We start from the raw sequence: 12,844 nt of genomic DNA, 5'->3' as shown, positions 1-12,844 counted from the left end.
TTACCCATGTAAATTATTTAAAATTTGAATTACTGTATATTTCTCAAAAACCAAACCACCTTACATAGAACCCATACTACATGCTGGTGCAAAGGATATATTGCAAACTTGAATGGCACCTACCAAACAAATGGCCAAATGTGGAATGTCAAACGAGGAGCACATTAAAGGTCACTTTCAACTCAGGGAGTGACATTCATTATTCAAACATCTGCACTCAAACTGGTGAAATGATGTAACAATTAAATCTCAGAAGACTTTATTAAAATGGAATCAGATTCTTTGAACATTTTTAATTTGCAGCAAAATACACAAATATTATGATACTATTGCACAAGGTAATTTACTTTTACAACAGAGACCACATATTCCCATTATAATTTCAATTTTATTTGCTGAGGAAAAAGGAGATGCAAAGCTGCTCTAAGTCAACCTAATGTCCCATAAGCATTAGATGTCTCAGCAGAGGGTTTAAAAGCTCAACTCCTTTGATTAGGTGTGGTTCAGTGATGATGACACAATTGGTACATTTCCCAGGAAGTTGTCCGATTTCGGTCATCACCATCACTTCCTTCTGCTTGTACCACTACTTGACAGTATAGTCGCTACTCGAATGAAGATGTTTAATGTGTCCATGTAAATCCCCATACATCTGCAAGAAAGAATAAAATGTTAACACCAACAGACCAAATACAGATTTCAATCAGGATGTCAGCATAGCCCTATCCATTGGCCAAGTCAGTCAGAGTGCCCTAATAGCACTGCCAATGCCATGACTGGAGGCACGATGTGCAAGATTACTAGACAAGAACTCTGTTATATCAATAATGTTTGACTTGCATGTTAAGCAGGCCACTTGGAAACAGTGATCAGCAATCTTCCCACACTCAAAGAGCATCTCAGATGTATCAAAGGGTGCATCCATTTAGCAACCATGCAGTTAGAAACAAGGCCAGTGTTAGCCTACAGCTGCATTAACAATAGTCCTACTTTAGGAATGGAATCAGATCTGAATAGTTGCTGCCTTCCTAGCCAATTGATTGTCCAATATAGGTCTGGACGGAACATCCTTCCAAAGAGAACCAGGAAGAAAACCACCTTACTTATCCCCATGGCAACCCTGGTCTCACCTGAGAGATATTCACTTCATCTCCCTCTCTGCAACTCAACATTAACTTGTTTCACCTCTATTAACTGTCTCTCTTTCCACAGATGCTGCCTGACTCAGTATTTCAAGCATCATTTTTATTCCAGACTTCCAACATCTGCATTTTCATTTACTGTCAAATTCTCTCCCTGGGATGGCCAACCCTCTAAGTTCTCCTCTGCTCTTCGGCAGGATTTCCTTGTCCCTTTTGCCTTGTTCACCCTCGGCAAGTTCCTTTCCCTTCTCAACTTATTCCAATGGCAACCCTGACCTCATCCTCTCTGCAATTTAAAACCAACTTGTTTTTTATTTTCCTAGTTCTGATGAATGTTCTCTGAACTGAGGAGTTGTTTCCACAGATGCTGCCTGACCTGCTGTGCATTTCCAGCATCTGCAGCTTTTTGATTTTCATTCAGAAGTGCTTGGAAGTTTGACATATCTAGAAGAAACAGCCAATTAACTTTACCTGTGAACACAGGTTCCACAGAAAATGGTGGCAATAGAGAATTGGTGGAAGGGATAGAGCAAATGCCCACAGATCACCTTTGATAACCCGGGGGGGAGGGGGAGTGAAGAGGAACCTTTGATGAGCCAGAATTTCAAAGATGAGAAATCCTGCTGGCAACAATAAGCTGAGGTTCCTAGTGTGGCATTGGCTGAGGCTGAGATATGGTAAATGATCAAGTAATGAATGCGGGTCACACTGCTTGACCTCAGCCTGTTGGGAGTTATCAACTGGTTGGTGATATAATTAGGCCAAAATAGTCAGTGAAAGATGTGTCTATGAAAGCTCAGACTGTGAAAAATCATTAGGTGATGATACCCATTACACCACCCCACCACAACCACTGTTGAAAAAACCATGCTGTTCCCAGGTGCTGATCACCTACAGTTGGAAACATTCTAAGACAAAGTCAAAGGATCTAAAAGACAGGACTGTCATCTAGTTGTAACACCTGCACTGTGGAAAAGAATTTTTCAAAATCATTCTAACCACTGAGTGCCAAGTGCTGTGGTCTTCATCAATCCTGTGTGGGCACATTCATGGTCTAGAGATTAAACTGAACTGAGGTGATCATACAAACCCTATATAATGTTCTTAACGTTATAAGACGCTGCAGAGCAAGTCACAGGTAAGAAATTAGCCAAAAATGAAAACGACCAAAAGTACTTAAAACAGTCCCAGGAGGGTTTAACAGAGGGGCAGAAAGGCTTCAGGAAATATGGCTAAACCAGTGTGGCACAGATACCAGTGAATAAAGGCAGATTTGAAGAAATGCAGAAGTCTTGGCGAGTTGTTGGATTCGAATCTGGGGAATGACAAATGGAAAACTGAAGGGTTTGTGGACTACAAATCAATGAAGGGAAGTAAACAGAGGTGGAAATTAGGATATAGTTGTGGACGATCCCAGGTTTATGGAGGATGGAAGATGAGTCTAGCCAACAGAACAACTATTCTGAAGGCAGATGGCCTTCAGTTTCATACAACAACTTCACTCTGACAGGCCTTCATGAGCTATGAAGAACTTTGGGGTACCGTGAAAATGCAAAAAAACAGGTTCTTTTATTTCTTGAATGTAAAGAAATTTCATACTTACGCATTGATGGGATCAAATTTCTGAACGCCATAAACCGGGTAGGTCTCAGCCCGTCTGATCACTGTCTGGGTATCATACAGCAGGAACATTCCAAAGAGCACTAGACCTCCATAGACAGCCACAGAATACATACCAGCACCCAATACAGAGGTGGGCGGTAGGAACATGGAGCCTAAGAGTGTATGAAGGTACAAGTGAGAATTGAGCCATAAATGCATTAAAACCTTATAAAAAAAAAAGTTGCAGCAATCTTACCCAAGTCACTTACCTATGGAGGAAGCAAAAACCAACCCCAGCCCAACAGCCAATGGTCCACCCATGTTCAGGAACTTCTCACTAGGGGCACACATAGCAACAGTGGAGAGGCCTCCCACAATACCTGCTGTGTACCAGGCTGCTCTGATCAGAAGAGGCCCACCAAGTAAGGTCACAGGAGCAACTACAGCTCCCATCACTCCTAATCAAAATAAAAAAAAGAAACATGATATATCCCATTTCCAAAGAACACATACAGATTTCTTTTAAAATAAACTTCGGATTGCAGAACATTCAAACAAAAACTCATCGTTTAATTGTTTTTATTTTATATTTGGTGTTGCTCAAGGCCAGCATTTATTGTTTATCTCCAACAGTTCTTTTGAAGGTGATAGTGGGTAGATCATTCCAGGGCTTGGACCCTGAGGACAGGCAATAATCAGGCTGTATCTGTGGTTAGGGAAACAGTCAACTTCCGGGTCACAGATACTTTGTCAGAACTGGGAAGGAGACGAAAGCTTGTAAAGCTGCAGGGAGGATGGGGGTGTCTCTGATAGGATAAAACCAGGGTGACCATGGGGATAAGTTGTAGACAAAGTCAACGAGTGAATAGGAGCAGTTAGAGAGCAGGCAAAGACAAACGGGCACGGACCAAAGAATGATGGAGTTGCAAAATGTAAAGCAGAAAGATATGCCCGGAAGGTCAGAAAGATATGCCCAGAAGGCATGTCCCCAACTCCAGAGGAAAACAACATCACAGCCAAACAGCTGATACAGGCAGAAATCAAGCTGCAGAATTGAACTTAAAATTGAATTCTACAAAGCTAGATAACTTGATTTCTATCTGTATCAGTTGTTCAGCTGTGATACTGAATCAGTTCGTTTGTTTCTTTAAACCCCCTTCTGTCCCCCTCTGGGAGTAGAGGACACACCCAGACTAACGTGCTGGCTATGCTTTTCTGCCCTGCATTTCACAGCATCTACATCCTTTTGTCTACGTTTGCATTCTCCAACTGCTCCTATTCACTCATTGATCATCTTATCCCTGTGGAAACCCTGGTTTTACCCTATCAGAGACATACCCCTCCCCACGCTGCCTGCAGCTTAACAAGAGCTTTTGTCTCCTTCCCAGTTCTGCTGAAGGGTTCATGACCCAAACATCGACTATTTCTCTTCCCACAGATGCAGCCTGACCTGCTGAGTATTTACAGTATCTGCATTTCTTCTGATTTTCAATGAGGTTGCATTTGATTTGGAGAATCTGTAAGTGGTGATACTTCTATGAGCCTGCTACCCATATCGGTAGTAGAGTTTGCAGCTTTGGGAGGAGCTGTCAGTGTAGCATGGGTAAATAACTTCAGTGCATTTTACTGATGGTACATATTGTAGCTGCTGTGTACCACTGGCGGAGGAAATGAATGTTTAGGGTGGTGGATGGGGTAGCATGAGCCTATAATAGTTTTATGAAATTCATGTGCTAAAATTACCTGCTGCTGGCTAGTTTACTTTAAACCAAAGTCTTAACATTTCTCACCTGCATGTAACATCCAGGCCAGGTGCTTAGCATTCAGTCCTTTCTCATAAGGTAGCGATCTCACCAACATTCCTGCTCCGATCATTGCTGCAAAGGTTGCTGCTATTGCCTGTTAACAATGAGAGAAAGGAAATGGGTATCAGGGAGATAATACCATTCATAAACCTGCAGAATGCTGCACACTAACCAACCCAGGAAAGAGGCACTCTGATTCTGAAATATTAACTTTCTCCACAGATGCCACCTGTTGACTGTTTCACCAGTCATTTGTTTTAAAACCTAGGATGAAGGCCATCAGGAACTGAAGACCCGTCAGCCCACAGCTTGCTCAGTACCCCTTCCCTGCTGATTGTAATGTTCCTGAATTCCTCTCTCCCATTTCATGATTTACAGCTGGGATGTTACGCGTCTGAGATTTGGAGCAGGAGATTTGAAAAGAGGTGAGTCTCTGTGCTCGTGCTTGGGAGTTGCACCTTGTAGGAGTCTAAAAGAGGCACATTTGCAAGTAGTTAATAGTTGATTGGCCCATTGGCTAGTTAATAGCAGCCAATAAAAAGTAGTAAGGATCAAGCAGAGCAGCCATTGTGAGACTGTGCCAGTTTTAGAGTGGGGAGCTGAGGTTTTGGCGAGAAGAGGTGGAGGCTGAGGAGTTGGTAACTTGGAGCAAGAGTGGGAGAATTGAAAAGAAGCGAGTCTCCTTGCTTGTTTGAGAGTTTCACTGGCAGGAATCTAAGATGCAAGTCAGCTAATAGGTGATGAGCTAATTATCAGCAGCTAATAAAAAGTTAAGGTCAAACAGAGCAGCCATTTTGGAGAACACGCTGTCTAGTCATAGTGCTACTGGTTGTCTCAGTGTGGGATTTGGTAAATACCAGGCTTCAGTAAGGAGAGCGAGCAACACTAGGGTAAGGTGAAGGTAGGTTCTCATTCTTTATTTCTGTCTCTTTATTTTCACCTCAAAGCTTTTTAGTCATGGCAGTTGAGCTCACACCTGTGTCATGCTCCTCCTGCGCGATGCGAGTCCCTGATGACTGTGCAGGAAGTGTGTTCAGCTGCAGCTCCTGACAGACTGTATGATGGCACTGGAGCTGTGCATGGCTTCACTTCGGAACATCTGTGATACTGAGAATGTTGTGGATAGCATGTTTAGTGAGTTGGTCACACTGCATTTTAAAGGCCTAGGGAAGGATAGGGAATGGGTGACCAACGGGCAGAGCAGTAGCAGGAAGGTAGTGCAGGAGTCCCCTGTGGTCATCTCCTTCCAAAACATATATTGCTTTGAATACTGTTGGGGGAGATGGCTCATCAGTGGAAGATAGTGGAATAGACAGGAGCTTCTGTGGACTCCCAGTTGGTGTGTTGCCTCCCAATTGCAAGGGTCAGAGATGTCTCAGAGCATTCTGGAAGGGGAAGGTGAACAGCCAGTTGTCGTGGTGCATGTAGGTACCAACGATATAGGAAAAATGAAAGATGAGGTCCTACAGGCTGAATTTAGGGAGCTAGGAGATAGATTAAAAAGTAGGACCTCAAAAGGTAATAATCTCAGGATTACTACCTGTGCCACATGCTAGTCAGAGTAGGAATAGCAGCATAGTCAGGATGAATGTGGCTTGAGCAGTGGTGGAGTAGGGAGAGTTTTAGGATTTCTGGGGTACTGGAACCAGTTCTGGGGAGGTGGGTCCCCAGATGGTCTACACCTGTTTGGGGGGGGGTTTAAATTTATATGACAGTGGGATGGGAATCCATGCAGAGAGGGAAACAAGGCCGAGACCAGAGCAAAAGTTAGAAAAGAGAAAAGTAGAACGCAAAGGACAAAGGTTACTAGATTCTAAAAGGACAATGAGTGTAAGGGCACTTTATCTGAATGCCCGTGGTATTCGATACAAGGTCAGTGAACTTGTGGCACAAATCACTATAATGGGTTATGATTTAGCGCCTATTACAGAAATGTGGTTGCAGGGTGGAGATGATTGGGAATTAAATATCCAAGGGTATCAGGTAATACGGAAGGATAGGCAGGAAGGTAAGGTTGCACTCTTAATTGAGGTTGAGATCAGGGTGATAGTGAGAGACGATACAAGATCCAAGGAGCAGAATGTTGAGTCCATCTGGGTAGAGATTAGCAATAGTAAAAGGGGGCAAAAAAAAAATCACTGGTGGGAGTTGTCTATGGGCCACTGAATAATAACATTAGTGGCACAGGCAATAAAACAAGATATTTGATGCATGTAAGAATGGAACAGCAGTTGTCATGGGGGACTTCAACTTGCACATAGATTGGGTGAATCAAGTAGATTGAGGCAATTTTGAGGAGGACTTCATAGAATGAATGTGTGATAGCTTTCTTGAACAGCACGTTAGTGAACCTACAGGGGAAAATGCTATCTTAGATCTGGTCCTGTGCAATGAGACAGGTAAAATTAACAATCTTGTAGTTAGGGATCCTCTTGGAAAGAGTGATCATAGTATGATCAAATTTCTGTATCAATCTGTAAGATAAAGATGCATGGAGTTGGGTGTAAGGTATTAGCATGGATAGAGGATTGGTTAACCAATAGAAGGCAAAGTTGGGATAAATGCGTGTTCCTCTGGTGGGCAATCAGTGGTGAGCAGGGTGCTGCAGGGGTCGGTGCTGGGCCCTCAACTGTTCACGATATACATTAACTATTTGAAAGAGGGGACCAAGTGTTGCGTATCCAGGTTTGCTAATGACACTAAATTGAGTGGAAAAGCAAATTGTGGAGTGGATGCAGAGAGTCTGTAGAGGGATGTAGATTAAGTGAGTGGGCAAGGGTTTGGCAGATGAAGTACAATGTTGGTAAATAAGAGGTCATCCACTTTGGAAGGAAGAACAGATCAGATTATTTAATTGGTGAAAAATTACAGCGTGCTGTTGTGCAGAGGGACTTGGGAGTGCTTGTGCATGAATCACAAAAGGTTAGTTTGCAGATGCAACAGTTTATTAAGAAGGCAAATGGAATGTTGACCTTCATTGCCAGAGGGATTGAATTTAAGAGCAGGGAGGTTATGCTGCAACTGCACAGGGTACTGGTGAGGCTGAACATGGAGTACTATGTGCAGTGCTGGTCTCCTTACTTGAGGAAAGATGTACTGGCTTTGGAGGTGGTACAGAGGAGGTTCACCAGGTTGGTTCTGGAAATGAGGGGGTTAGCCTATGAGGAGAGTGAGTTGCTTGGGACTATACTCATTGGAATTCGGAAGAATGAGATGGGATCTTATAGAAACAAATAAAATTATGAAAGGAATAGATATAATAGAGACAGGAAGGCTGTTTCCACTGGTAGGTGAGACCAGAACTAGGGGACATAGCCTCAAGATTCAAGGGAATAGATTTAGGATGGAGATGAGGAGAAACTGCTTTTCCCAGAGAGTAGTGAATCTGTGGAATTCTCTGCCCAGAGAAGTAGTAGAGGCTCCCTCATTAAATATATTTAAGACACAGATAGAATTTTGCATGGTAGGGGAATTAAGGGTTATGGGGAAAAGGCAGGTAGGTGGATCTGAGTCCACAGCCAGATCAGCCATGATCTTATTGAATGGCAGGGCAGGCTTAACAGTCCAGATGGCCTCCTCCTGCTCCTATTTCTTATGTGTTCTTTATGGTGATGACTGATCTAAAATACCTTTTTTGCTTCATTTCCTATCTCCTTCCATTATTAATTCTCCAGACACTTTCTATAGGACCAGCTCTCAGTTCACAGGTAGAGGATTGCACATTGTGTGGTGGTAGAGCCACACCACACAATGAAGGGAGTCTTCAATGTGCTCTAGCTGGCCACAGTTCTTCTGGCAAAAGGTGTACAACACAGAGGAGCAATGATTCATTAACTAGGGGAGTACAACAAGTGGTAGCACACAGAGGTTTTTAATCCCCTCCCCACACTTAACCCGATGCCAAGGTGCCCACAATAAATGTTCAGGCCTCCTAAGACCATGTTCTTCCTACTGGACACGACTATTGTCATATTCAAACACATCCTCAGATATTGAATGCGTAAGCCTGTTGTTACTGGCAACAACATTTCATCTTGTTATTAAAGGGCTGTGGCCAAAACTGACATCAAGTCACTCTCAAACTGACATCAAGTCACTCTCAAACTGACATCAAGTCACTCTCAAACTGACATCAAGTCACTCTCAAACTGACATCAAGTCACTCTCAAACTGACATCAAGTCACTCTCAAACTGACATCAAGTCACTCTCAAACTGACATCAAGTCACTCTCAAACTGACATCAAGTCACTCTCAAACTGACATCAAGTCACTCTCAAACTGACATCAAGTCACTCTCAAACTGACATCAAGTCACTCTCAAACTGACATCAAGTCACTCTCAAACTGACATCAAGTCACTCTCAAACTGACATCAAGTCACTCTCAAACTGACATCAAGTCACTCTCAAACTGACATCAAGTCACTCTCAAACTGACATCAAGTCACTCTCAAACTGACATCAAGTCACTCTCAAACTGACATCAAGTCACTCTCAAACTGACATCAAGTCACTCTCAAACTGACATCAAGTCACTCTCAAACTGACATCAAGTCACTCTCAAACTGACATCAAGTCACTCTCAAACTGACATCAAGTCACTCTCAAACTGACATCAAGTCACTCTCAAACTGACATCAAGTCACTCTCAAACTGACATCAAGTCACTCTCAAACTGACATCAAGTCACTCTCAAACTGACATCAAGTCACTCTCAAACTGACATCAAGTCACTCTCAAACTGACATCAAGTCACTCTCAAACTGACATCAAGTCACTCTCAAACTGACATCAAGTCACTCTCAAACTGACATCAAGTCACTCTCAAACTGACATCAAGTCACTCTCAAACTGACATCAAGTCACTCTCAAACTGACATGTTAACGAGGAATCAATAAAAAGCAGAAAATATATTGAAAAACATAGAATATGACAACCTTTAAGGGGAGATTGAGTAATTTCTGTTACCCTGAGAATTATTTTCAAAGGATTCTGCACAGCAAACACCAGCGCAATGAAGGGTTTTTTTTGCAACCTTTTATTAACAAATAGAAACTAATTATTATCAGCAACTTACCAGAAATGAATTCCTCATCATCAGATTCATGATTGCTGGTGATCTGCTGATTGCCACAGCTGAGAGTGCTGTTAACCCCACACTTCCTGAAAAGTACATGTACGTGGAATGAATCCTCTCCTTCACATACTGTGGCCAGATGCTGCAAGACAGATCAGGTTTAGTAGCTTTTTAAGCAGACTGGATTCTAGATAAAGTTGTTTACCCACTCCATGTTTCCACCCAAGGCCAACAAGAGAACAGAATGTATTTGTTTAAAACTGCTCCTCAGATCCTCCTCATCTGACAGTGCTGTACTGAGGGACGTCAGAAAGCTTGGGGGGGGGGGGGGGGGGGGGGGGGGGCCACTGGGGCCCAGTTTAGTTCACCACCCAGCTAGCACCAATCCTCTCAGTCATCCACAAGTCCTCATGGCCCCAACTGTTGACCAGCTGTTTGACTGTGGAAGGCATCACATTCAGATTTAGATTAGTCGACTGTCACATACACCAGGGTGCAATGAAAATCCTCACTTGCATGAAGCTCACAGAGTAAACAGGGTAACAAGTACAACAGAGAGCACAAAACAGCAGAATGGTGCAAAGATTGTGTCATTAAGACATTTAGGAAGGATGTGGAAGTGTTGGAGAGGGTGCAGAGGAGATTTACCAGGATGCTGCCTGGTTTAGAGAGTATGCATTATGAGGAGAGACTAAGGGAGCAAGGGCTTTACTCTTTGGAAAGGAGGAGGATGAGAGGAGACATGATAGAGGTGTACAAAATATTAAGAGGAATAGATAGAGTGGACAGCCAGCACCTCTTTCCCAGGGCACCAATGCTCAATACAAGAGGGCATGGCTTTAAAGTAATGGGTGGGAAGTTCAAGGGAGATATCAGAGGGAGGTTTTTTTTTTACCTAGAGAGTGGTTGGGGCATGGAATGTGCTGCCTAGGGTGGTGGTGGAGGCAGGTACATTGGTCAAATTCAAGAGATTGCTAGATAAGCATATGGAGGAATTTAAAATAGGAGGGATATGTGGGAGGAAGGGGTTAGGCGAGGTTTAAAGGTCGGCACAACATGGTGGGCCGAAGGGCTTGTATTGTGCTGTATTGTTCTATGGTTCTATGGTTCACTACCCTCATTTTTGGTCCAGTGAATCAGATGTCTTAGGAGGGCAAGATCCCTACAGTTGTTGCAGTGAAGTTGTTCTAGCATGTTTCTGCAGATACAAGATCACCACTGTATTTTCTCAGATAAATTAACCTGCACCACTCAGCATTCTTTCCAACACCCGAGTCAATAGCTAAACTTATCCGCCCTCAAAACCAGTTATCAGACAAGGGAACCTAACAAGTAACCTTAGGAAACAACCAGAGATAATGAGATGGGAAAACAAGAAACAGCAATTTTGTTTTTCAAAAAGTTATCTTGCGACAAGTTCTCCTTATGTTTTTCAGCCCATAATGAACTGCTAAATGATTTGAAATGAAAATTTTCCTATCTTCAGAGAGATTGTCTCATGATTCACGACATGTAAATGTAGCATTAAGTAGTAATATTGGTGCTTTTTCATGAGGCCATTCTACCCATCAAGTCTATACCAGTTCACAGTGCAGTCGAGAACATGTAAACTTCACACATACTGCACTGGAGATCAGGATTAAACTTGGGTTTTTGGAGCTGTGAGGTAGCAGCTCTATTACCTACACCAATGTGCTGCTCATAGTTATCCTGCTGATTTGGTGTAAAGCCCCAGTGTTCTTTAGTCATCCAGATTTGACAATAGCTTTATAGTAATAAATGTGACTGGAAGACACTTTTGATCCATTTGTCCCATCCCAGGAAAATACTACATGGAGCTACAGATTATATTAATTTTCCACCAGAGAATTCATTCCAGACTCAAGACCATAAGATATAGGAGCCGAATTTGGCTCTGCCATTTAATCATGGCTGATTTTTCTTTCCCTCCACCCCATTCTCCTCATAACCCTTAACCCCTTATCAATCAAGAACCTACAATCAAGAACTCTGCCTTATATACACCCAATGACTTGGCCTCCACAGCCCTGTGTGGCAACATATTCCACAGATTCACCACCGTCTGACTGAAGAACTTTCTCATCTCAGCTCTTAAGGGGCATCCTTTTATTTTGAGACTGTGCCCTTGGATCCTAGACTCTCCTACTAATGGAAACATCCTCTCCACGTCCAATCTACCAAGGCCTTTCAGTATTCAGTGGGTTCCAATGAGATCTCCACCCCTCATCCTTCTGAACTCCAGTGAGTACAGGCCCAGAGCCATCAAATGCTCATTAAACGTTAAGCCTTTCATTCCCAGGATCATTCTTGTGAACCTCCTCTGGACCCTCTCCAGGGCCAGCACATCCTTCGGGGCCCAAAATTGCTCACAGTAGTGCAAATGTGGTCTGACCAACACCTTATAAAGCCTCAGCAGTGCGTCCTTGCTTTTACATTCTAGTCCTCTTGAAATGAATGCTAACATTGCATTTGCCTTCCTTACTACCAACTCAACCTGCAAGTTAACCTTAAGGGAATCTGTACTAGGACTTCCAAGTCCCTTTGCACCTCCAATTTCTGAATTCTCTCCCCATTTGGAGTCTCGAGTCTATACCTTTATTCTTCCTACCAAAGTGCATAACCCCACACTTCCCTATGCTATATTCCATCTGCCACTTCTTTGCCCACTCTCCTAACCTGTCCAAGTTCTTCTGCACTCATCTCTGCAGCACTACCTGTCCCTCCACCCATCTTTGTACTGTCTGCAAATTTCATCAGTTCCTTCATCCAGATCCCTCCCTAGTTCTCTTGAATTTGTTGCTACAGACCTTTTCCAATTAACTCCAATACACAGTATTGTACAAAGTAGTTAAAACTAACAGTCCAGATGAAGAGTCTCGACCCAAAATGTTGACTGTCCATTTCCCTCCATAGATGCTGCTTGACCGATTGAATTCCTCCAGCTTTGTGTTGCTTCAGTTAAAACCAACCATCTTTTTGCCCTCTCCAAATCTCAGCCCATTTTAGAATTTGTGACATTATAACCTGAAGTTCTAATTAAACACTTCAGTCAATTACACAATCTCATTTGCATCTTGAATTGACAAAAACTGCCATGTACACTAATAGTTAAATTGGTGCATTAATAGTAGGACGATTTAAAAAAGTTACATGGAATCCAAAGGGTGAGTCTCTAAACAAATGTCCTGTATGCAC

The 12,844-nt window shown here is 42.9% G+C and overlaps 1 protein-coding gene across 2 annotated transcripts in view; it reads right to left on the bottom strand.

Moving 5' to 3' along the window:
- Positions 1 to 231: 231 nt before the first annotated feature.
- The window catches only part of ghitm (growth hormone inducible transmembrane protein), a 29,369-nt gene continuing 16,756 nt past the window's right edge, over positions 232 to 12,844 (bottom strand). For both annotated transcript variants that reach the window (XM_052041433.1, XM_052041431.1), the window contains exons 5-9: positions 9,629 to 9,770; positions 4,535 to 4,643; positions 3,014 to 3,202; positions 2,746 to 2,917; positions 232 to 652 (exon numbers count right to left, since the gene is read on the bottom strand). In XM_052041433.1, the coding sequence (XP_051897393.1) occupies positions 565 to 652; positions 2,746 to 2,917; positions 3,014 to 3,202; positions 4,535 to 4,643; positions 9,629 to 9,770 (700 nt within the window). In that variant the 3' untranslated portion in view covers positions 232 to 564. The remainder of the gene's footprint in view (positions 653 to 2,745; positions 2,918 to 3,013; positions 3,203 to 4,534; positions 4,644 to 9,628; positions 9,771 to 12,844) is intronic.

The sequence above is a fragment of the Pristis pectinata genome, chromosome 30 (genome assembly GCF_009764475.1).
Source record: "Pristis pectinata isolate sPriPec2 chromosome 30, sPriPec2.1.pri, whole genome shotgun sequence".
Taxonomy (NCBI): Eukaryota; Metazoa; Chordata; class Chondrichthyes; order Rhinopristiformes; family Pristidae; genus Pristis; species Pristis pectinata.
Note: the sequence above shows the minus strand (reverse complement) of the source record. Positions and strands in the feature narration are given on the sequence as shown.